Source organism: Apostichopus japonicus, chromosome 2 (assembly GCF_037975245.1).
Source record: "Apostichopus japonicus isolate 1M-3 chromosome 2, ASM3797524v1, whole genome shotgun sequence".
Classification (NCBI taxonomy): domain Eukaryota; kingdom Metazoa; phylum Echinodermata; class Holothuroidea; order Aspidochirotida; family Stichopodidae; genus Apostichopus; species Apostichopus japonicus.
In genome coordinates, this window is record NC_092562.1 from 2583211 (window position 1) to 2610021 (window position 26811).

General features: G+C 36.9%; 2 protein-coding genes across 3 annotated transcripts in view; one reads left to right on the forward strand and one right to left on the reverse strand.

The window, feature by feature from the left end:
* Window positions 1-26811, forward strand: part of LOC139974036 (2-Hydroxyacid oxidase 1-like) — a 137462-nt gene that overhangs the window by 37727 nt on the left and 72924 nt on the right. The window lies entirely within an intron of this gene.
* LOC139973983 (phosphoglucomutase-1-like) lies at window positions 4360-26226 on the reverse strand. 2 transcript variants are annotated; one of them, XM_071980900.1, is made up of 10 exons: window positions 26087-26226; window positions 23131-23396; window positions 21148-21310; window positions 20210-20355; window positions 19660-19774; window positions 18234-18424; window positions 17439-17593; window positions 15782-16033; window positions 10886-11078; window positions 4360-5049 (listed from the first exon to the last, which is right to left on the reverse strand). In XM_071980900.1, the coding sequence occupies exons 2-10, from the start codon at window positions 23377-23379 to the stop codon at window positions 4825-4827; spliced, it is 1689 nt and encodes a 562-aa protein (XP_071837001.1). In that variant the 5' UTR covers window positions 23380-23396; window positions 26087-26226; the 3' UTR covers window positions 4360-4824. The 2 variants fall into 2 exon arrangements, with proteins under 2 accessions (XP_071837001.1, XP_071836994.1); XM_071980893.1 differs by having other exon boundaries at window positions 26082-26226.

Below are 26811 nucleotides of genomic sequence, written 5' to 3' on the forward strand. Positions count from 1 at the left end.
TTAACTTTTTAAATACCGCTATGAAAAGAAGCAACACCTCATTCACAAACCGGGTGAGATGAAATTGTATTAATTTATTTATTTCATTAGGTGGTTTAATATCAACTCGAGTAATACTTCATCTAGCTTTCATTAATTCACTCATCGGAATTGCAGAACAAAGGCATTTTGAGATGACTAATAATAAAACAGAGTCTTTAACAACTTAAGCAGAAATCATACCCTGAGGTAAGATCAGTGGCGAATACTTGCTTGATTCTATGACTTGAAAACTGCCCTGGAGGGAATGTGTAAATATGCTAGAAAATCAAGATAATGGTCACCCATGATCACGACTACCAAGCCATTCTTAGGTCTACCAATGGAGAGAATGTGATGTCCCTAGGTACAGTAGATCACAGATATAAAATATAGATATTAGATGTTTGTTGAGGGTTGCTGAAAGTCAACCTTTCTTGATGGTAAATATGCTAGAAAAATCAAATAATGGTCACTAATGATCACAACTACCAAGCCATCCTTAGGTCTACCAATCAGGGGGTATGTGATATCCCTAGGAAGACCACAGATACTAGTATGTTTGTAAGGGTTGCTGAAAGTCATCACTTATTGATGGCAAATATGCTAGAAAATCAAATACTGGTCACTGATGATCAGCAATACCAAGCTGGCCTGTGTGAAAAAGCTTACCATTATCACGAAAAAAAACTCAAACAATTCAATTCTGCATATTTTTTCTTTCTTCTATTTAATAGTCCCACACACCTTTACAAGGAAGGAGAGACTGTAAATTGTAAAATATTCTAAGTTTTTTGTGTCCAGCTACAGCAAGTATGAATCACCCCTACCTCTAACCCTCTCTCCCCCTTCCTCTAGCACCCCATCCTCTCCTCAAACTACACCTCAATTAGATGTGATCTAAGAGAACATTGCAGCTCTGAATATGCAAATAACAAAATAATTAACTTTATGACATTTCAAATATAATCAAAACACACCTTCTTTTATAAAAAAATTTAAATTTAAAATCCTAGATTGACTTTACTTTATTGCACAAATAATACCTTGAAAAAAAAATGATATGTCAGACTGATGTTTATCACTAATCATAATGCATTGTGCAAGGAATTCAAAGAAATTTTAGACTATTCAACAACATTCCAAAACGTTCCACTTTCCTCCTTGACTTAACCTTTCTATTAGAAATTCCAAGCATTTCAATGTACCAATATAGGATACATATGTCAATATGAATTACAAGTACGGTGTGTTGGCAAAAATTTTAACGGAAACTTCCTGGTGATAGACTAGTAAAAAATGAAAAATTATGCCTACAGTTCCTAGTATATATATAACAATAGGCCTAACAAGTATAGCTTTTTATACAAAAGTATATACATCTCAAGCCAAGATGATGAAATTTATGTGGCTTCTCTCTATGCAAGGCTGAAAGCAAACAGCTATAGGTACTGAATAAAAGCTATTGTGAATACGAAAGGGGGGAGGGCTTTTTTTTCAGACATTTCTGCAAAATTTGGAAGAACATGCTAAGAAGAAAAATGCCAAGAATTAATCCCAAAAGATGGAAGAGTTCAAGAATATGAGTTGCACACAGGCTGCAGCATTAACGAAGCAAATACATTTAATTCTCATCCTATAAGACTCCAACCATTAAAATATGAATGCTTTCATAATCGGATCATCCTCTCTCCCAATAACGCTTTATCATCTAAGTCATGATTACTTTGTAAAAATAAAATGTTTCTTAAGAAATAGATCAATAGAAAAATTTATAGGAATTAGCAAACAGGTTTTGAAAAGAGTAGAGACTTTTCTTAGCTGTATTCAGTTTTTTAATTTAATAGCCTCAGAAAACATGTGTCTTGTATTTGACCAACTGAGCTGTCCGGCCCTAAATTGCTTAGTACTGTAAATTTAGAAATTTGAGCAATAGGGGAGGGGGGTACGTTGAAAATTTGAGTAAATATTGAATAAAATTTAGGAAGAGTTTTACATTTGTAGAACCAGATAAACGAACAAAATAAAACGAAACAGTTGATGAAAGTCATATTAATGTATATTCAAACGTTTTCGAAGATTTCACATCTTCCTCGTCAGGAAATAGATAATAAAATAATCTCTTATGTATAGTGCATGCGAAAGTTGATGACTATGTATGTTCAAAGATATAGGAGGTTCTAAAATAAGTTGAGAATAAATGACGATCCATGTTGAAATAGTTGATTGTTTAAAACGGGTTTAAGTTTCTTGATGTACAGTGCCTCCTTAATTTTAATTTCAAAGTCTGTATAGCCGCTGTCTATGACACTAAAGTTGGTGATGTTAGCTGATCGGCAGTCTATACAGTGAGTGATATGCTCATAGATTGCAGATTTGTCAGATAAGTGCTCCTTGACCCTTGTAGCCAGATGTCTTTTAGTCTTACCGATGTAAGTTTGGTTCTTATCACAGGAACCTTCAAATGAATAGATGACATTGGCTTTAAGGGCCATGGGGGTCTTATCTTTCAAGGAAAAGTAATTACTGACTTTAAACGTTTTGAAAACTATAATACACTTCTTGTTAACGCCTCTAAAATGTTTAGTTAAGGATCTCTTGAAATTTAGTGAAGGGTGACCTATGAATGGAATGGTAATCATGTACTTACTGTCATCATCCTTATCCTGATTATCCACTTCAGAACTAAGTTTCTTATTGAGGAATTTATATACACACTCTTCCAAAATCCTGCTGGGATAACCATTATGGTATAAAATCTCTTTTAATTTGGAGACCTCTGTATGGAATAAGGACCAATTGCTGCACACAACAAATGCCCTATTAAGGAAACAATTAATTAAGCCGATCTTCCAAACCCATGGACAAATGGCATGGAAATTGAGAATTACATTTGTATTAGTTGGCTTACGATAGACCATTGAACTGTATGATGAGTTAGTTTCAGAGGGTAAACACACCTCTGTGTCAAGAAAAGCAAGATGTTTCGGTCCAATTTCATGGGTAAATTTCAAATTTGGATGTAATTGGTTAAGAAAACCAAGAAAACTGTGAACATGATCCAAAGAATTAAACACACAGAAAATGTCATCCACATACCTGAGGTACAACATAGGGCCATAATCAGTACTATGAGTCATGAAAATGTTTTCTAAATGAGCAAGGAAAAAATTAGCCAGAACTGGACCCAGAGGGCTACCCATTGTTACCCCATCAATTTGACAGTATAATTTCCCTTTATGGAGGAAATAACCACCTGTTGCAATCTGTAGTAACTTTTTGAAAACTTTTTTAGGATAAGAAGGCCTTGAATCTTGCCTGTAGACATATTCACAAACAATATCAATAGTTTCATTTAGAGGGATATTAGTGAACAATGAAACCACATCATAACTCACAAGTTTGTGGGATGGTTTGAAATTAAAAGAATTTAGTCGTTCTATGAAAGAAGCAGTTGAATCCAACATATAGGTTGTTGGCATACTGACTTTTATGATGTTTACAAGATATTTTGCAAGTTTGTATTCAGCAGTACTGATCATTGAGACAACAGGTCTGAGTGGCGTATTTTCTTTGTGAACCTTAGCCAGCCCATAGATTTTCCCAGGTTGACTGCCAGAAGGGATAAGGTTTTTAAAAATAATATCAGGCAGGAAATTCTTCACATTTCTAGAAAGAAACTTAGTTCTGAAGTGGATAATCAGGATAAGGATGATGACAGTAAGTACATGATTACCATTCCATTCATAGGTCACCCTTCACTAAATTTCAAGAGATCCTTAACTAAACATTTTAGAGGCGTTAACAAGAAGTGTATTATAGTTTTCAAAACGTTTAAAGTCAGTAATTACTTTTCCTTGAAAGATAAGACCCCCATGGCCCTTAAAGCCAATGTCATCTATTCATTTGAAGGTTCCTGTGATAAGAACCAAACTTACATCGGTAAGACTAAAAGACATCTGGCTACAAGGGTCAAGGAGCACTTATCTGACAAATCTGCAATCTATGAGCATATCACTCACTGTATAGACTGCCGATCAGCTAACATCACCAACTTTAGTGTCATAGACAGCGGCTATACAGACTTTGAAATTAAAATTAAGGAGGCACTGTACATCAAGAAACTTAAACCCGTTTTAAACAATCAACTATTTCAACATGGATCGTCATTTATTCTCAACTTATTTTAGAACCTCCTATATCTTTGAACATACATAGTCATCAACTTTCGCATGCACTATACATAAGAGATTATTTTATTATCTATTTCCTGACGAGGAAGATGTGAAATCTTCGAAAACGTTTGAATATACATTAATATGACTTTCATCAACTGTTTCGTTTTATTTTGTTCGTTTATCTGGTTCTACAAATATTGAATAACATGTGCATTATGATCGAAGCTATCTTAGCTTGATACATCCAACACAACTGGAGCAAATGAGTTGTTTTTATTCAAGAGAAATTTGAAAAATTTGGCAAAGTATCTATGTAAAGCATAGATTGGTATTATAGACCGCCACCCAATGTACTGTTAGGTTGCAATGAACAGTTTGGACACACAACAAGTATGCTTTAAGTCATTGGTGTACATTTCTACAATTTTTTCCTAGTCTTAACTTTCCTCACCTCATTCATCGAAAATTAATGGCAATAATTTATAACTGTAAGCATTCATATTTATTCTCCACTTCAAATAGAACTAAACAATCCCTTCGACTCCTTTTTTGCTTGATATTGTGGTACGGATAATCCTTCCACAATGATTTATACCTCCGGAACAAACCTCCCTTTCGAGGAGATAATTTAAGTTATGACCGTCGGCGCATCTCGGCCGGTGAATTCCGTCAGTTTCGATATTTCCAGTGCGATTCTGGCGAAAGGTTTTAGCACCGCCTGAGCGTCTTGTCCGAATGTGGACGGGTCGTCGATGTAATTGTCGATGTACATTCTAACGGTGGCGCCAGAGCTACTGGTACCGCTGAGTCTAAACACTATACGAGATCCGTCCTTCATTATTATTCGTATTCCCTAGAGGAATGAAGAAAGAAAAAAAAGGAAAACTATTTCAGCTTCATTTATGTATGTATGTAAGTATGTATGTATTAAGATCCTCCTGCAAGCAGGAACTCGCGCAGAAGCCATCATTGGTTTATCAAAGCCGCAAGCTGACCGAAGTCAGTCTTTTAGATTCATATTTTAACGTCCATGATTATGAATTGTCAACAACTCTGTAACTGGACGACAAACATTAATCTTGGAGTGACTCGAATTGGGACCTTCTGATTGAAAGGCACCAGCGTTAACCACTGAGCTAACACTCCCTTTAGGGGGTTGACTTGCTACAAATCTGGTGGATAATTTTAAGTTTGTATTAAAATTTCTTCCAATCTAACGGACGAAAAAATCTATGGACGGAAAAAAATGGAGTACTTTGTTGTTTAGTTTCCACACATGAAAGAAGAAGAGGGCTTTATTCCAGATTCTACCATTTCAAGTGGTCAAAACAGAAAGGAGGAAAATTTATGTCAGTTTTTTGAAATTCTTTGCTTGGAGGAAATCTCCCTCCCACCCCACAACCTATAAAAACCATCTACAGACATTGAAAAGTGTGAAATTTACAGAATAAATTATCTCAAAGAGGTAGAATGCTTTCATGAAATTGTTGCTTCACAACACAGTCTATGTTGAAGCATTAATGACCAATATTTGACATTTCTAGCTTATAATTAGGCTATACTAATTACTGCTGTCATATTTCATGGCAATTTCACAACAGACTTGAAAGAGAAAACCAATGTGCGTCTTTGACAGTACACATGAGATCATGAATTTCAGAAAAAAATCTGTAATGTTTCTTGCCCAAACTTCTGTCTGTTTAAGCAGCTGGGAGCAATGAGGGTGGTATTATTTGAAAACCAAAAAAAAGTGAAAATAAACAGACTTATCTTATATTAAGCTTTTCTTACATTCGATCGTTTTTGTAACTATCCACTGTGCCTCCATATGAATTTAACACAGAGCAAACTAGTAGCCTACAGCGACCTAATGAGGGTGGCATTATTTGAAAACAAAAAAAAGTGAAAATAAACAGACTTATCTTTTATTAAGCTTTTCTTACATTCGATCGTTTTTGTAACTATGCACTGTGCCTCCATATGAATTTAACACAGAGCAAACTAGTAGCCTACAGTGACCTAATGAGGGTGGCATTATTTGAAAACAAAAAAAAGTGAAAATAAACAGACTTATCTTTTATTAAGCTTTTCTTACATTCGATCGTTTTTGTAACTATGCACTGTGCCTCCATATGAATTTAACACAGAGCAAACTAGTAGCCTACAGTGACCTAATGAGGGTGGCATTATTTGAAAACAAAAAAAAGTGAAAATAAACAGACTTATCTTTTATTAAGCTTTTCTTACATTCGATCGTTTTTGTAACTATGCACTGTGCCTCCATATGAATTTAACACAGAGCAAACTAGTAGCCTACAGTGACCTGTATAAATACTACTCAGTTGACCTTTAAAGGTCAGTTAGAAAGACTTGTTTTCACTGGGAAAATAATACAGAAATGACTTCAACCAAAGTAACAGTTCAGGAAAACAATTCAAGAATGCAGGAAATAGTTCACGCTTGAAGATGTGTAAAATAATGTTCTTAAGTTTAGAGGTTACCGTCTGTCGTTGAGTCAAGAAATGTCTGGATTTACAGGGTCAAAATCGATCAAGGATTAAAAACTTCATCAGGAGTGTATAGCGTGGATCTGCATACATATCATTCAGAAACACATTGTTATGATATTAGCAGTGGTACATGTGCTTAGGACACTCGGGACTCAGAACATTTAAAACGGCAGTCCAGAGCTAAAGTTGATTTTTCACTAATGAGAGAAGAACGTAGTACCCTAATCATCCTGGTCGAACTTGCATGCCAGTCATAGACTGCCGTCTTTTTTTGGAGATATTTGGAGTTCAAATTGTTGCAAGTTTGTACCATATATGTAAACTTGGAAGTGAACTTGACGCAAACAGGTGTGATGTCATTGATGCACACCGGCAAATTTGTTTTATTTGTTTTATTTCTTTGGCTTTTTGGCTAATTAATGTACATCCAATTTTCTGCTTCAAACTTTGGAGATGTATTTATACAATTTTTCATTTCATTTTTCATACATTCATTCCTTCCAGTATAATTTTCAAAAAAAAATTAAAGAGGGAGTCTAAACCCTACATACATTTAGGGTATTGCTGGATTCACAACCCCCTTTAGCAAAGTTGGAACCCTGTCCAATCCCAGGTCAAAAATGTGGGGGAAAATGGGCGAAAATAAGCGACACACTCTGCTGTCAGTGTGTTTCTATGACAACATGCACATTTTACTTCCTGTTCAGAATCATATGTCAACTTCAAATGTTGTTATCTCTCAAGGACGATACATAGGAATTGAATACAAATTACAGCAGGATAGCTTACATTAGACTATGTTCCTGTTCTGTCAGCCCCAAAAACAAACATTTCACTGAAAACTATCCATTTATCAAGACAGAGGGAAATACCAGGAAACGACAACCTGCGCCGATAAAGAATGTTCCCAGGAATGACTGGGCAGTTGATTCTCTGGCATAATCATAGCTATATGAAGGAAGTGTTAATCTCCTAGAAATTTGTTTTTTAACAGTTACACATCCAAAAATTCACACAACACAGATATTAAATTGTTGAAATTTAGTACATATTCAAAATCTGTTCCGGACAGTCATTCTACTAATCTGATTTGATCTGATTTGATCTGCTAATCTGGTAAATTGTTTTAGGTTATTTACAGGAAGTACTCTATTATACAGCTGGCATCCATTTATTATTTTGTAATATTCTCCTTCTCCACAATTTTATGATTTGAGTGCATATAGTGCCAATATTGAGTGCATAAAGCAATTAAATACATTCTTTCATACTGTCATTACAATTTAACAGTAATCAGGCGTAACGTTAAGCTTTCCAGTTACAGGGGTCACGTTGACAGGCTGGTTCGCAGGCTTTCCAATGGAAAGAGCAGGACTTTGCTTGAGTGTATCCAGGGGCCCATTTGGCATATGTTGATAGTACTATACACACTCCTAAAGTTGACGTACATACAGAATTATCATGGTGCAACAAGCCTGCTCATTTTTTCCTCGCTGACTTTGCTATGAATTTGAAAAAAATGTGTCCAAGGGTGGTTGATCGGCTATGCCCTACCCCGTCGTTAAAGAACCTACGAGGCATATTGTCTGAGGGATCTAAAGGAGCTACTTGGCAAGTTTACAGAGGCCATCCAGCCCATGGCATTGTCTTATTTTGACCATAGAATCCACAGCTATTCAATAGATTCATAGGAGACATCTTCACACAAGTTCTCAGACAGCCACTTTTGTCCAGATTCTTATCTTCCCACAAATCCCTGCCAAGGGAATAGCTTGACTGTTCAAGTTTTGCATAGCAGTGTTGAAGGCTCTGATATTTGATGAAATGACCCCTTGTAAAATCTTACAATTCCTATGTACAGAAACTGCTACACACATTTGCATTTGTACACAGTAGTTTGACCATTTTGCATAGCATTTGGCCGTATTTGTTTATACGCAGGCGCGTTTTTTCCGTAGCTGCGGCCTCTGTAAAATGTACTAACTGGATGGGCTGTCACAGCGTGACTGGGAGCCTGAGATCTAGGTCGCAAGAGTCCTTAATTACCCCTACACAACCTTATCTTGTTATCATTGACCAACTAAAGCTGTGTCCTGATAAAAAAAATAACAGAATTGACCTCTGCTTATGACTTGAAACCAATGAAGCATAAATGTAAACACTCATTGACCATCGCAGTTTCCTTCTGCACAGAGGGGACCACTGTGTAGCGCTGGTGTTAGTATTCCACAGTCTAAAACCCTGTTTGAAAAAGTTGCTTTGACGGGGTCGAGTATGAACCTGTGCATTTAGCTGGAGTCAAAGTACTGCTGAACGCCAAACCCTTCGTGAAGCCGAGTTGCTCTCATTACTGAGGTCAGGATCAATTTGTTACCATAGAAACAGTCTGGCCCTGGGAAGATGGATTATGGAATCCCGGAGTTGGCAGTGATGAAGACATTTTTCATGACATTTTTCCAATATTAGGATTACTTGTTTAGAAGATTTGTTGTTTGGGTACACTGTAGCAAGAGTATGAGTACTTAACAGCAGAATTTCCCTCATCATGAGTACAACTTATAAGTACAACCTATGAGGACCAATACAAGGCACTATTGCCTTCATAGAACCAGTAAGTTCTTCATTAATGTATTATACTAGAATATCCACACTAGATTTCTACAAAAAGAAAAAAAATAGAGTACAAGTATAAAATCCAAGAGTGCCAGTGAGCAGAAGTACTGATAACTATGCTAGAATCTATGTATGAATTCAAATGGGAACTACTAAAAGTTCCTTCTTAATTTATGTATGAATTCATATTGGAACTACTTGAAGTTACGCCTTACGTTAAAAGGATATTCCATTATAAACAGACACTGCACATATACCTAGAGGAAAGATCTAACAGGGATAGTGTCTCAAATATTAAAGCTACTGGGTCTGTAAAAAAAAGAAAGCCGACGAAAGCCGGCAAAGCCAACGAAGGTCGGTGTCGGCCGGCGAAGGCCGGCGTAGGCCGGCAGGCAAATGCCGGAGAAAGCAAACGAAGGCCGGGGAAAAAAAACTAAGGCCAGGGAAAGCAAGCTAAGGCCGGGGAAACCAAACGAAGGCAGGCGAAAGCAAACGAAGGCCTGCGAAAGCAAACGTAAGTGATCTATGATCACTCAACAACATTTCCCCGACACCTGGTACTTCATTTTTTCGTTTTTCTGCTTTAATCTGGGTTTGAAAAAGCATTGAACCACAACAGATGATTATCTGATTCTTTCATAACCTTTATATTTCCTTCCATACATTTGAATCTATGATCTCTCTATAACATCTCCTTTACCACCTGGTACTTCATTGTTTTGTGTTTGTGCTTCTACATGGGTTTGACAAAGCATTGATCCACAACATATGATTATCTGATTCTTTCATAACCTTTATATTTCTTTCCATACATTTGAATCTATGATCTCTCAATAACATTTCCCCAACACCTGGTACTTTATTGTTTTGTTTCTCTGCTTTAAGCTGGGTTTGAAAAAGCATTGATCCAAAACAGATGATTATCTGATTCTATCACAACCTTTATATTGCTTTCCATACATTGGAATCTATGATCTCTCTATAACATCTCCTTTAACACCTGGTACTTCATTGTTTTGTGTTTGTGCTTCTACATGGGTTTGAAATAGCATTGATCCACAACAGATGATTATCTGATTCTTTCATAACCTTTATATTTCCTTCCATACATTTGAATCTATGATCTCTCTATAACATCTCCTTTACCACCTGGTACTTCATTGTTTTGTGTTTGTGCTTCTACATGGGTTTGACAATGCATTGATCCACAACAGATGATTATCTGATTCTTTCATAACCTTTACATTTCCTTACATTCATTTGAATCTATGATCTCTAAATAACATTTACCCAACACCTGGTACTTCATTGTTTTGTTTTTCTGCTTTTTACCACGGTTGGAAAAAGCATTGCTCCGAAACATTATCTGATTATCTGATTATCTGATTCTATCACAACATTCATATTTCCTTACACGTTTTGAACCTATGATCTCTCAACAACAGTTCCCCAACACCGGGTACTCGATTCTGTTTATTTATGCGTTTTACCTGGGTTTGACAATGCACTGATCCACAACAGATGATGATTGTCTGATTTCTTTCGTCTCTTTTAAGTCTTCCTCACCTGATTTTTGGCAATACTTTCATCGATGGGATCTTTGTATTCAAAGTCGTCAGCCTCGGATATCACGTAGGTCTTTCCTTCCTGGGCAAAGCTTCTTCCGATGAAGTCTTTGGTTTGTGATGAATCGATCAAGGTACGTAGGTGCGCCATCATGGCCTTGGCTTTCTCCGCATCGACTCCTTCATAATCCCACCTGAATTTATCATTTGAAGCAAAAAAAGATCAATATATATTAGACAGAGAAAATAGTCAAGATATATATGAAGGTTCTATTTTACAGTTTCGGATGTGGCTGTTATTTCGGTTGCGCAAAAAAGTGTAAAAAAAAGTGTGAAATATTTTTCTTTGCAGGACAATGTGTCCAGGGCAGTGAAACCACCCCCACCCCCCCCCAAACCCCCCCAAACCCCCCCACAAAAAAAAACTCCTGCATGATAAAGCACATGACATATCCAGATGAAAAATTGGACTAAATCTCTGTTTAAATGATGCCTTTTAGGCAAAATTGAAATTGTTACAATTAATAGTCCAACGATATATATAGAGAATTCTGAATGCATGTTTTCAAGTTAGATTTTCAATTTTTAAATATATGTTAAATTGTCAGGAATGGTTAATCCTTAATTAATCTTAATTAATCTGGTGATGAAGCATCAGCTCCTCAGTCCAAGTCTGCTACTTAACTGTTCAGAAATTCTAATTAATAATAAAATATTCACATTGTGTGGGACATTTTGACAGATTTAAATCCTATCGCTGCCCTCACCCTTTACACCCAGTATCCCCCTTCACTTTGAATAAATAGTAATACCATATGTGAGAAGCTTAACCTGCTGTGGATCCTCAAAGTGATGTTAGACGGAAGCAACACAACAGTAACAAGCCTATCACATATATCTTTATATTCAGTTTTTTTTTCCTTTTCTATCCATTTCCATGCCAAGAATCCAGCAATTTTACTTGGCACACCAAAAAAAAAAATCAAGAACTTCCTGTACTACTCAATACGCTTGCAACTGTAAACAGCAACCAGTGCCAACATTTGTCACCTCAAACTGCCAAGTCCCTGATTCGTCAGATATCGAACCAATAAACACAATGCTACCACTCATCGAGAGTGGTCTACCGTCGCTGGGAGTGATGAGAATTTAAATATCGCTGTCACACTTTGCACCACTTTACTTCCGTCTGGTACCCATCTAAGTTTATCTCTTCTCTATTGGTAGAGTACAATTCTGGTTTGTACCACTATAATTCCCAGATAAGTTAATACACGATACCCAGACAAATGACAAAAAGAGTATTTCCCTTTTAAATCACTCCCATTTTAAGAAGATATGTACAGTACTTCGGGTTAAAATGAAGTCCCATCCGTTAAAATTATGCAACGTTTACATGGAGCTTTCACCCACCAAAGAATATTGATTTAAAAAGTATAACAGACGCATTTCTTTTTTGTCTGTACCTGAATATGCAGATGGGGAGTGCCAGTGTTTCTGGGGATAATTACGTCACAAGATCTCGTCATTGTACCTTACGTTTATTAAAAAACTCAATACACAATAGACTATTACTCATCATATGTTATATTTAGTATATTTTCCACTAATTGTCTCTAGGCCCCAGGGTTGAATCCCTCCAGCCCACCCCCCCACCACTACCCCAAATCAGGCCTGTGTGTGTGACTAACATTAGCACATCACAAAGGTAATATAGTCAACATCAAATGTAACCATAACTTGTTCTCTTTCTACATGAAAACTATTGTGAGGGGGGGGGGTGGGTGTCTTTGTTTGTCTCCATTGTAACTATATTTTGTTCAGTGTTAAGGTTCTTACAAATGCTGCAAAAACTAGATATTAAAGCCATTTGGAGTTTATGGGCCGTACTTATTAAATCTCACGACAATGGTGAATGATTTCATGTTTCACAACATGATTCAAATTAATTCAACTTGAATAATTACAATCACCCCAGGGTGGCTTCCTCTGAGGAAATTTAATCAAAAGAATAATCATTTCACAAATCTGGTTACAATTCAGTTTCGATAACAGTTCAGCCAAAGGTTGTTCACCATTTATCAGTATCAATCTTTCTTCCAAAATCCAAATGCATGGCCACTGATTAAAAAAAATGAAATATTATCAGTTTACTGCAAGAGGGGATTCGAGTACTGGGAGTAGAAACTTTAAAATACATTTCCTGGATGAGAAATTTCCTGTTATTTTTTGTAAACTGGTCTTTCACAAAAGAAAACAAAATTGCAATGTAAATCGCTGTAAGAAAGTCACATAAATATGTTAAATTAAGAATACGGTAAAAGATTGTTACAGACTTTTCGCATAGATTGTCCAAAAATCCTTCACTCATTTCTAATTTTTGCCAAATTTGTCACAGTAAACTTAGTATATGAAACATTGTCTATAAACTCTATTACCGTTATTCTGTGATATTGTCAATGCTATGTGTGTAAATATGGCCCTTTAAGGTAAGAATGTTGCTTTGTGAATTAACTGTGAAATAGAGAGAAAATTTGAAAATTAAAAAGACAAAATGGGAAAATTCTATACAGTACCCTCCTAATCTAACAAATAAATATTTGACCTAAACTGGGGCGGGGGTGGGGGGTTTATTGATGCACTGTGTCAAAAAGAAAAGTTTCAGCTTCTGCTAAATCATGCTGCAGTGGTTGCTAAATCAATATTATATATAAATATAATATATTATATATCAATATAATACAGATTATTATCTCAGTCTAAAGACCAGTAGTTCCTATCGTGTTAAAATGCACAGCCAAATATATTGTGTCCCACGCAGCCTGGCTACAGCGATCATGCAGCCCCCATCAGCGTCTGAGGTTTGGGACTCCTTGATCATACAGTGACTATTGTAACTTAAGAAATAACTGACATTTCTCAGCTGATAGCCTCTTCATCATCTTCATCTGGCAACGATATCCATCAATGTTTTAATAAATAACGGACTTATCACAGTTTTGGCATCCCTGTAATACACCAGGAATCAATTCACTGATATCTTCTGTGTGCACATATAACTTTTCCATTACATACAAAACTATATAGTATCTATAGGTTCATTTTATACCTTACTGATCTGATATTAAGGCTAAAGTGATCTGATCTGATAAAGGCTAAAGTGATCTGATAAAGGCAAAAAATTATCAAAACCACCAGATATTTTTCCTCCTACGGAGACGCTACATATTTGTCAAACGCATTGAACTGGTTAAAAGCTGTCTGGTTCTGTGTGTAATGAGGGCAACCATCAGGGTAGACCAGATATTTTATGGAATAACTCCAAACAATGAAAGTACATTATTGGCAATTATATGATGGCAAAGGATAAAGGTGAATATATCTAATAATTTGCCAGCTATTTCCTTCTTTTTTTTTCTTTTCTTTTTGGCTTTCAAAAATAAGAAGATTAGGGCCAGGTAGACAGGCTATTTACTTTCCGGTGAGTCACATATCCTGTGTATGATCCTTGGGAACATTTATCTATTTATCTTGGAACGGTATCTAGGCCTGGTATTCAACCACATTCTGACCAAACATTCAAGTTTTACCACCAGAAGCACGGTAATAAACTTCTCAGCAACACTAGTACATTTTAGCAGTTTTTATAGCGGAAGAGCCGAGCGTCCGTCAGCGAGACCCGCGTTGCTTATTTTGCCAGGTAGCAAAGTGATCTGGTACAAAGGGCCAAGAGCTTTAGTATACATCCTCATAATCTAAATTATCTAAATAATGTTTGCTGCACCTAAAAGGGGACACAAAATGAACCCTCACCTCCCCTCTTTCCTCCTCCCCATCCATCCCCCTCCCCTTGTTCCACCTCCCAAAAAAGCTAAGAAACATCTTGCTCTATTGGGGAAATATCCTAGTTCAAAAGTCATGTCTGGGAGATATCATTCTATAAATCTTTGACGTTTTACATTTCCTTTTGTTTTTCTTGTCCCGTTATCAAGATGGGAATGTCGATGGCGTTGACGACGACAAAACTAATGTCATTGGTAGGTCATGTTGTAATCATGTTATCATAAAAATGTTGTAGGTCATGTATTGGAATCAGATTCCTCAGAGCTGTTTGTGAAAGTTGGTTTATGATGAGAATCTCTGTCACTTCTAGGCTAAATATGATGGTTGGGTTTATGTCTCCTTTGAAGGAAATGAAACTGTTCTGAATAATAACAAGCCCTACCACTCCTTCATTCTTCCCTACCCCCCTTCCCCAAACTCCTGCCCCCCCCTCCCTAGCACCAACATGCTTTTATGGATCCTGAATACATTTTTGTTGTTTATTATGCAAACCACACTATTCAAACCACATGAGACCTCAACAAACCAATGACAGTCAAGAAAATATTTTTGATAAATTTGTAGCACACATGTGACTTGATGATGTCATCTTTACTAGACTTGACCAAGTCTTCAGCCTCCTGTGTGGAAGGATCATTTAAACCACATAAGACCTCAACAGACCAACGGCTGTCGAGAAATATTTTGATATAGGAAACAACTTCCTGCAGATGTTGCTGCTGTAACAGACATTCCTGTGACACAGCACGTGGATGGTTCAGAAACCCAAATATTTTGGCCGACCACTTTTCGCCTCGAGAGTTTCTTCTCTCGTCACACACTTTCAGGGCAATCAAAGCTGCCAAACATACTGATATTTAGCCCCATGAATTTCCCCCCGGGAAGATTTTCTTCTTACCTTAAGTTCTTTACAGGTAGCATATCAGAATTAATTTTTGCTTCAGTGCCTTAGAGCATTTGTATGATTTTTTTTTATCGATTGATTCGACCGTTCATTTACGGCAATCAAAATCGTCGACGTACGAATACCCTAAAATCATAGCATTATACGGACCTTGTGAAGAAGTTTCTTCCATAGGTAGCCCAGTGATCCATCAAGACTTCTTCTACGCTTTGCTTTCTGGAAGCCAGTATGGAGAGCCAGGCCAGAACGGCCCAACAACCGTCCTTCTCCCTGATATGATCGCTACCGGTTCCGTAGCTCTCCTCGCCACAGAGGGACACCTTCCCGGCATCCATGAGGTTACCAAAGAACTTCCAGCCGGTAGGAACTTCATAACAGTCTATATTCTTTTTAGCTGCAACTCTGGGGAAAGCAAAAGAAGAAGGAATGGGTCTAATGGAGTCATGAGATCTACTTATTCAGGTATAGGTTCCTGGTACACCGTATCCGCCTCCCCAATAAAAAAAAATACTTGAAAAGTACCAATGAGGGTACTGTTTCTGTACAAATTCTGGTTAAGATATGTCCTTTGGGGAATGCCAGTTTGAAACCAGAGTATCTTGCACACCATGTAACCAGAGACCATGCCTCAGTTTCATTTGACACAAGCAAAAGCTTTCCAGGGCTGGATAACTAGAGGGCACTGGTTCGAATCCCTTTCAAGCCATAAATTTCTTTGGTCTTCTGTTCATTTTCTCGTAGATACATGCAAGCAAAGCCCCCCCCCCCCCCAACCATAAAATCCAAATCCAATTAGCCATTGAAATGTGTATACACTGTAAACTTGAAATTTGAGGCAATAAAATCTGAAATCATCTTTTTGAATTGTTTGCTTTTATTGAAGTGTTGCTTCTGATGAGCTGACCAAAATCCATGTAGATTGATGAAACTTAAAGACTCTTTTCCAGGAATTAGAAATGGTCTGAAATTGCAACCTGCACTAGTTTATCAAATAAGGTCAGCTCCTACAAAAACAAGACAAAACTCCAACAGAAAGGCAAGACTTTCATTGAGAGGCATAGCAATAGGCAGTTCAGGTTGTTCATTGAACAAATTGACTGTCAAGCAGGGTCATAGAGTAGCCAGGGGGGTAGGGGCGACATTCCCCAACCCTCTTAATATGTCACTTTCTTCCAAATGGCTTAATATTGAGTATACTATAACTTATTAATTTCTCCATGTACTCTCATATTTAAACATCCACAATAGCCAGGGGGTGAGGGCGACATTTCAATATATATTTCAAGTCATGGTGTTTCAATACTTATTTGACGTCAGTGTGCCGTACACAAGCAGGCACTAATTCAGATCATGTTGGTGGTCGTGGTGGTGGATACACAGGAGAACAGATCATGGTCTGTCATTCCTTTCTTTCTTTTATCAAATTTAATCAAGGTTGCACATATATATTATATAAGTTTTATTATATCAGTTTTTATGAAATAAATAGCACCATCTTGCATCTAATCCCCTTATCCAAACACAACTTTCTCATAGATGAAAGGACATCTATCCCTAGGATGGACATCAGCTAATATGTGTGCACCCTCCCTGCACCCCCAATCCCCCCCCCACCCTTCAAAACAACTGGCCGACGGGCCTGACTACGACACTGCCCCAAATAACATGTACATACAGTCCATTACAAATTTTCCTGGACAAAAAGTGTTGGATGTCACTTGCTTAAATTATTATAAGACAATGGACTAAAATTTAACATCTAGACCTTTACTGAGTGTGTATAAGAAGCTTATAAATAGCAACGTACCTATCTAAGGAAGCACCGGTGGGCATGCTCCGTGCAAGGCCTTTAACTCCCGTTGATTTGAAGTACGGTATACAATCAGCGTTGGCCGCTATGACTGCCACAGAATCAGACGGTGAAACAAAAAATCCATTCTGACCTAGCACCATGTTACGATCCTGAAGAAAACAGACACACAAACATGCATAAAAAACAAAAGGAATTTATTTACTTTACCCTTCCTTGCTTTCCTTCCCAGTATACATATAAGACGATATTAATTTAAGAAAAGTAAATAAATTTGCAAACATATATGTCACCAAAAGTGATCAAGATAATCAGAAGTTCATAGTTCAGGTCAAAACCTAGTAAAGAAGAAAAATATTTCACTATGGATGAAATTACAGCTTAAAGACTTTTTTTTAGGTTACGTTAATTATTGCTAATTAGTGTTCTTGTAATATTACAATATCAGTGATATATGTATGTATATGACTTTTGTTTAAGATTTCATTTTGACATAGTAATTTTATAATAAAACAATAATCATAGTCATCTTATAATAAATCATGCTATAAACATCAGATTTTGCTGAAAACAATGTGAAATCAGTTATTTGATTTTGTTGGCGAAGTTATTTCATTTGTGGGACACTGTACTATTTGTGGTGCTTTTAACTGAACTGTTTGCTATTCCTATTTCCTATAAGTTGTTGGTGGACAAATATATATAAACATACATATCATAATCATGTTTGTTGGGAAGACCAAAACGTAAAATCAAAATGGAAAACAATTAATCCATGTATTTTCACTGTACCCCGTCTCCATCAAACGCTGCGCCAAACCCATGTATGCCTTTCTTCAGGAGGTCGACCAGGTCTGCTGCATAGGTCAGGTTGGGGTCGGGATGATGACCTCCAAAATCGTCTTTCGGGTCGCAGTTGACACAAGAGTCTTCTGGAAGCCCAAACTCGTTCACAAAGATTTCTTTGGCATACACCCCCATAACTGGAAGACAAATAAGATAAAAATGACTCATATAATAAATAATGGTTTGCCAACAAATATGTGTGTTTCCTTCACAGATTATGTGAGGTCGTCAACATATGTGTTTCTAAACAGATCCAAATTAACCCATATTGGGAGATCCATTTTGGTCAGGGGAACCACTCTACTTCTTGCTACAGAAAATCTTAGCCTACCACACACCAGTATTGTTCCATGATGTAATCATTATTAGCCTAGCCTTACATGACAGAGCCTAGATACTATTCTATGTGTTACTTACTTAAATTAGTACTATATTTCTTTGAACTAACAAACACCATTTCTATGGTTTATTATCTCTTGCTATCCTAAGAATGACAACAAGGTTTGCTCTGCACCTGTTCGGTACCAGGGTTGCTGCCTTCAAATTTGACGCGGGTCTATATTATGTCATCTCGATGTATGATAATAGTATCGACACCATCAAAAGTGTTCATTCTCACCAGACAAGCTGAAATCAGCTATGATCAGTAACAGTCCCAGTTGGATCAATTTTGTAATGCTTAGCACTTACTACTCTATATGGTACATTCATGTCGCTGTTCAAGGTATCGTGCCGCCAATCAAGTTACTTGTATTGACAAAATGTACAATTTCCAACTTTAAACTAATGGAATTATAGTGTTCATATTTTCAATACAGGTGCCATTGAAGTGTGATCTAAAAGTGTCATGTTGAAGAGATAAAAAAAAAATTCCCAAGATGGTGATATTAAATTGCCATGCATATTAAACTTCCATATATCCAATTGTTAGTTAAAACTAACCAACCTCACTTACATCATTATACATTCCATTTCTTTTAAAGCTCCATGCATAAAATTGCATTTCATATATATGCATTTCATATATATGCATTTCATATATATATATATGCAAATGAGAATTTCATATCAAACTTGCTTTCACAAACCTCCATGCATAGAGTGAACACATTTATATATACTCATTTGTTAGTTCAACTATACCCCAATACATACAAAGCATAATTGTACATTCCCTTATGTCTTATATACCTCATTTGACTTACCTCCATGCATAGAGTTAATATCTATATATATTTATTCATTTGTTAGTTAGACTCTACCTCCAAACTTACATATAATTCCCTGTCTTATATTCCCTGTCTTATATATATTCCGTCTTATATATCCCTGTCTTATATATATATATTCCCTGTCTTATCCATAGACTTACCTCCATGCATAGAGTTGATCACTACTTTCACACCTCCATGGAGGTATTCTTTAATTGCAGCAAAGTCAAATATATCCTTCATCAGGAGAACGTAATCTGCTACCGGATCAACGACCTAAGAGAGAAAAAAAGTAACAACAAAAAAACTTTGTCGGTTCTCGAGCAAATTCCTTGTACCAGAAAGCTTAGAGCTGAGAAATGATGTAACTAGGCAGCAAAAATATCACCTTTTTGACCTCTCATATATGTAAGGTATATTGAGGACATATTTGTTTCGTGTCGGAGCATGGGACTTCTGCCCTAAATGCAGAATTTGTAACCAAGTCTGAACCAATTAAACGCAACCATAAATTCACACCACATTTTCAGTGCATTTTTAATTAAATGATTGCACGGTTTGTTTGTATTTTGTGTCACTTGTCATGTAAAATATACCCTTTGAAGGACCAGGCTTGTCCCAGAAAATTTGTAAAGCTCTACGATATGCTATTCTGTTAGATACAGGCACCAAAGACAGAAACTTTTACTTTACTTTAAGTAATAACAATACCTCTACAGAGAATGGTTGGCCATCCACAGTGAAATCGGTGGTTCCTATTTCACCGATGTCCACCACTGCACCCTGGCACATTCTGTACTCCGAGATCACCTTTGTGTGTTCGTAGATTTGATTTGTGATCTTCTCGGGAGCTGGACCTAGAGAGATGAAGGAAGAGTGAGACTGTAATACTCCAGCCTTGATGCGAGATTATCCAAAGGTTTAAATGAACAGATTCGTTAATGATTCCAGGGAAGACATACCAAACTGGTATGTCATATTGTGACTGCAAAAGTAAGTAAATGAAGTAAAGGGGAGGGCTAATTTCCTTGGGAAAGGGGGCAGGGGTCTTGACACGGGCGTCAACATCAGCAGGTTTTATTGTGGAACTGAATACAGTTACTCTCTTCTGATTGTGAAAGTCCATGATCATGTAGTTGTCCTACTAAGGAGAGACATATTAGAGTACCTTTAAGCAGGCTTGTAGTGAAGCTGAACTCATGCTTGTAAGGAGGAGGTTCACAAAGTTTGATCCTCATAAAATACTGACAATCCTACGGTTCAGTGCGAACATATAACCTACATCTTTGACTCTATGTAGCAATGTGCCCACCCTTGCATATCATTGTGTTACGTGATACCTGATTAGTTCTCCCCTGCTGAAACACATCCACGGTACGAAAGTTGTCTAATAAGCTATCGGAAAAATTTCAAGTTAAAACAGTGGTGCGCTACCTATTTCAGTGGGGGGAGGGGGAGGCGGGGAGGGGTTGAGGGGAGGCTTGAGGGGAAGCTAGCTTAAGCTAATACCATAACTAGAAATTTATAAGAGCTTTAAGTTGACAAGTAAAATGATCATCATCCAAGCTGGCATGAGGTGGTGGTGAGGGAGGGGGGTAAAAAAAAAACAATGTTGCCCTGTCCTGACATGTTGGCTTCACCATGCTCACCTCCATTTGCAGTGTTATACTTTATGCCAAAATCGCCGTCAGCACCACCAGGGTTGTGACTGGCGGTGAGTATAATGCCGCCGGTAGCCTGCCGTTTCTTGATGACACAAGATAAGGCAGGTGTGGAGAATAGTCCATTCTGACCAATGATAAGTTTCCTCACCTGCCGTAGAAGGTATCAACAGAAAACACACCATATTGATGAAAGCTATGTATTCATTTCGGTGAGAAAACTTGAGCAGTAGGTGTTCAAGCAAAAGATTAGAGCAAAATATTTTCTGATCATTCTTTTGCATAGAAGTGTCAAAATATATATATATTTTGCATAAACAAGTGTCAAAAAATATATATATTTTGCATAAACAAGTGTCAAAAAATATATATATTTTGCATAAAAGTGTCATATATATTTTGCATAGAATTGTCAAAAAATACTGCATAGAATTGTCAAAAAATATAAAAATTTTGCATAGAATTGTCAAAAAATATATACATTTTGCATAGAAGTGTCAAAAATATACGTTTTGCATAGAAGTGTAAAAAAAAATCACTTATTTGAACAGTACTGGAGTGTTTTACTAGTTTTTATTCTAGAAAATAAGCCAATTTAATATATTAAAGGTAACCAAGCAACTTCCATAAGTTCCATTATTGCCTAATATGATCTTTTCAGGGGTCATGTTGGTTGGAACATGAAGAATGCGATACCTCCCCCATCCCATTCACCCCACCCCCACTTTACCAATACATGTATCCAAATACAATTATAAAATAGGCAAATAAGTTATAAACAGAAACCGAGAATGGTCGGAAACGTCTGGAAAGATTTTTCAGTTAAGGCCTAGCCACATACATCAAGGACTAACACACACATAGCCTACAGACCAGCCTATAGATATCATTGTTCAATTACCATAATCACTCAAGTGTGACAACAATGGTTTACCTAACACCATTTCTATCCATCGTCCAATAGCCTCAACGATGGAAAATTGAACTCATTTTGTCCCTTTACAGCTGTTTAATCAAAGGGTTCAAAATCTCTCATAATCATGCATTCAGGATTCAATCGTTAAAGGACTTAACTTAATTAACCCTAAAAGAGGTGGGAACATGTGTATTATCAGTCAATGCAATTAAAGTGAATATAACCTCTGTAGCAATTAGCAGTTACAAACTAACACACTGTACATGTATAAATTGAGTACCGCTAAAAACTTCAAAAACATCCGGTTAAATCACAACTCTGGTAATGATCATGTAGTGAAGTACTGTTTAAGTATTTCCTATTCTGTGTTTAGTTAAGGGCTCCACTCATACCAGCAGAATTATCATCTTTTGAGTTAAAAAAAAAAAAGTGGTAGGGTGTGAGCACTTTGAAGGACAATTCCAGTCAGTACCAACAAAAGATAACCCTAGAGCTATTAAATCAATTCATAACGAGATTGAAGGACAATCAAAAACTGGTTTCTACATTCACATATATCTGTTAGAAATCTTTCACGCCGGTAAAACGAATGGAAAATGTTCATGACCCTATCCCTGCAAAGTTTGTAATATTTTTTGTGTTAAAAGCTTCCCATGTTGTAAAATGCTTCATGAAACATGCAACACCTACCAAGGAATAGTCAAGAAGTCCAAATTTGTCTCAATAGTTGTTACTTTTAAGACTGTAAGTAGTATGCAAATAGACTATATATATACACTGTATGTGTTGTCTAAATTTCTGTGCATTCTTTCAAGAATTGAACCATGAAATCATGTACTGTACAGTAGGTCAACACATGTTATATATATATATATATATATATATATATATGTATCTTCTACTATTGCATGATCTTGCAAGCTTAGCAGCAAAATTGGTAGAGGAAAATGGCTATAATTGAGGGAAAATAATTTAATGATTTCGAAAGAATTACGGAACCATCAGCAGGTTCGGTTGGTAAACCGAGCCTTGCTTTTAATTCCCGATAGAGTTACCTGATTGGCTGCTGCCATTTTCACAATGATAGCTACAGCATCTTTCATGAAGAACCTGCCGTCACCCCCGACTACAAGAGTACTTCCGACCAGATCGTCTCCTATCGCAGCAAACGTACTCTGGACAAAGTTTTCCGTGTAGTGGGGCTGTTGGAAGATGGTGGTCTTTTTCCGTAGCCCACTGGTGCCAGGTTTTTGTCCATCGATGGGTTTGGTAGCTACGCTCTCTGATCGAAGACCCATATTCATCTCTGTTTATGAAACGCCTGTATGATGTGATTTAATAAGGGAAAAAAAGTGCTCCAGATGTGAAACCAACCCCAAACTTATAGTGGTTAGGAACACCCTTGAGGGCACGAAGGACACTGACTTGAAATCAAAGTTAATTGTACTGGATAGTGTAAATTGGGATTACTTAACCTGTGAATTTGTAATGTATTTCTTCTGTTTTCGGCAAAATAATATAGGCCCATTGTTCATGATGTAAATTATACCAAGTGGTTGAATCCCTAGCAGTTTCTGTTTTACATACACTTAGTCTATGTGGAGTGGAACCCAAAATTCTGCAGTGAAGCTAAGCGGAGTTTTTAAACTAAAAGTGGTCTGGTAAATTCCATGGTAGACAGTCCTATATATTTAACACACACACACATGTATGCTACTGTAGCCTAAGCGTTGACATAATTTTGTCTTCGAAAGATAACGATTCATGATCTAAATGCAGTTAGGTCTACAATAGCATGGGTACCAAAACCACAAACTAGTAATGGTTCCATTTATGAGTAAGTATTGAATGTTTGTTTTATTAAAATCTCAGCAACTATCACAAAGCTTTGACACAAAATAAACATAATGTAATGCTGAATTTAGTTCCTGGAAATTAGATTGATATCTTATCAAAGGAAACCCCCAAAACAGCTCATTAGAACTTTGTGAGATTCAGAGAATTTAAAGTGGAAATGTTACTGAAAGGCATGTGCCTTAAACAATTTTTTGTTACACCTTAAAGGAAAAATGATCCATCCCACTTAGGCCTATGAGTATGCCTCAGAGCTCCCAACTGACCCGCATTTCGCGGGCTGGACCCGTATTCTAACACCCAAACCCGCTGACCCGCGTAAGCGTCCGAAAAACCTGCATTGTAATTGTCAAGTATACATAAGAAAAAATTGCATCAAATTTTGACTAAGCAACCATCATTTCTTTAGCATTTGGCATAATAGAGTATAAACCTCCTTTACAGCATCATTTGAATCTCAAATTAGCCTATATTTCTTTTCATTGGGGCGAGCAGCAAACATTCCCAGAAAGAATGAATTACAGGTATCACCTATTATACTTCAATTATTGATGTGACACACAAAAAAATGCATATTTCTCAGAAAATTTTGGGTGACAAAAGCCTTTCTACGTGCCACCATTTTATATGTCAAAGTGGCTATTCTTACGACTAGTCGTAACAATAATTCCCTTTTACGCATGGGCAGTTGCTTTAACGTGGCTATTTTTACGACTAGGAGTACTATTTTTACGACAAGGAGTAACAATATTTTCCGGTTAGGGGTTGGGTAAGGGTACCCCTACTACATGCGCAGTTGCTTTATTTTACTTAACTGCGCATGAATTCGCCAATGTCGTAAGAATAGTTTATAAATAATTGTTACGACTAGCCGTAAGAATAGCCACGGCCTTTACATGTAGGCATCACTGCAGGATTCCAAAAAGTTTCAAAAGGGGAGGGGGACACCCCCTCCCCTTATACCCCTACCCCAGGACGGTGATTCGTGGCATGGACCAGCATTTACTTTCTCAAGAGTTGGGAGCTATGGTATGCTTACTTTCGTAAAATTGGTACTGCTAGTAGTAGTACTAGTTGTGTCAGTGGTAGGCCTAGGCCTAGCCTAGACCTATAGAACTTAGGCCTATTTGACTATGCTGAGCATTCACTCGCATTATTAATTATGAACCTAAGGTTGGGAACGTCTTATCATGGTTTGTGCCTTACATGTCACTTCGGTGGCTATGCAAGTTAAGATCATTTTGGATATTGTTTACGTTAAGCCTAGGCATGCCTAATAAAAGTAACTTAAAAGTTAGTCGTTAGGCCTACTAGTAGTATAGTAAAGGCTTCATAATTGACGCACCCCCATAATTGACGCACCTTCAATTATTATTATAGCAACGATACAGCAGGCCACCTAAACTTTTTGCAGTCAAGCAGAATGACATATTTCATGAGTTTGAATCCATTTCAGCTATTTGCTGACCAAATTGTGGTATTTTTTAAGCTTTTAACGCCCTCCCACCAGTTTTGCACATTTTTTGGTCATTTGGAAATCTTACTCCCTAATAATAACCAACATTACCTCAATATGATACTGTAACACTGCTCTCTGGAACCTGACCAGTCAAAGCTTAGAGGCTCAGAGCATAGCAAACAGCATCTTAAGTCAATGGTGTATACTACAGGTAGCTTTACAACGAATGTGTCAATTTAGGGGTATGAAAGAACACGGCAGACATTTTGTGGTCAAATTCTGCTCAATTGTATGGTGCATAAGCACAGAACCTTAAATATTTTGAGATCATAACATTTCTGAGGAACTACACATATGAAAAACACATACAGTCGAGTGATTTGGATATTTCCTTGATAGATATCGTTGATCAAATCCTTAAGTGCGTCAATTATGAGCCCACCGTGCTACTACTACTTACTACTGTACTACTAGTACTAGGCCTAGTTCTGTAGTAGTACTAGCTAATAATAATAGCATGACTTCGTTCATAATGTTATGTTTAACCTAGGCCTAAGCCTATGGCCTAACAACAGACTCAACATTAACTTAAAGTTAAACAACTGCAGAACGCATGATTTTCAGTAACTGAATTACAAACTGAAAAACATCATATCACTTAATGACAGAAATATTATACCATTTTAAAATTACCTTACTATATATACAGCCTAGCAATGCGTTTGAACCTTATCGCATAAAAGCATCCAGCGACATCCAGGGGCGTTCCTAAATGTCCCGACTAAGCTCGCTGGTTCATCTGACGATACCCAACGCACATGTTCATATGCTACGTCAAGATTCTATCAGGGTTTACCAGCTTACTACATTGTGCCTGGTTACGTAAGATCAAAATATACGGAAGCCATGAGAGGACATCAGGGATGTCGAGATAACGTGTTAGAATACCATGATATCCAGACAAAAATACGTTTTTGCCAAGTTACAGAATTACAATAACTCGACAACAGGAAAAAAAACGAAGAAAAAGACATTTAATGACAAAAAAGTTACATTAAATGATTTTGATAGTACTTGAGGGTTATTCCAGTGGCTGGCAATTTGACAACTAAATATGGAAAAGAAAACGAGGCATATTCGACATTATTAGTTGAAAACTCCATATCATTAGCTATTGCCCCTTATTCCAGATATGTTGCTTGAAGCTTCATTACGCATTGTAAACACGAAGTTAAAGATCTACACTCTTTGGGGTTTAATTGTGTAGTATATAATCACACAATCATAATGATGTACCTTGTTGCCATTTTTTTTTGTCAACTTCGCGGAGATCGACAAATATTAATTATTACGTACTGTGTCCCGTGATTATATGAAAGATAAAACTCAGTGTTCGACACAGATATATTTCTCCGTTTTACAG

Bases quoted from the DNA above. Each gene is read 5' to 3' on its own strand.
- LOC139973983 (XM_071980900.1), bottom strand. From the start codon at position 23,379: ATGAATATGGGTCTTCGATCAGAGAGCGTAGCTACCAAACCCATCGAT. The intron at 21,311-23,130 runs GTAACTCTATCG...CTTCTACGGCAG, and splicing joins AAATGGCAGCAGCCAATCAG to GTGAGGAAACTTATCATTGG. The intron at 17,594-18,233 runs GTACAGTGAAAA...TGTTTTCTTCAG, and splicing joins CAGCGTTTGATGGAGACGGG to GATCGTAACATGGTGCTAGG.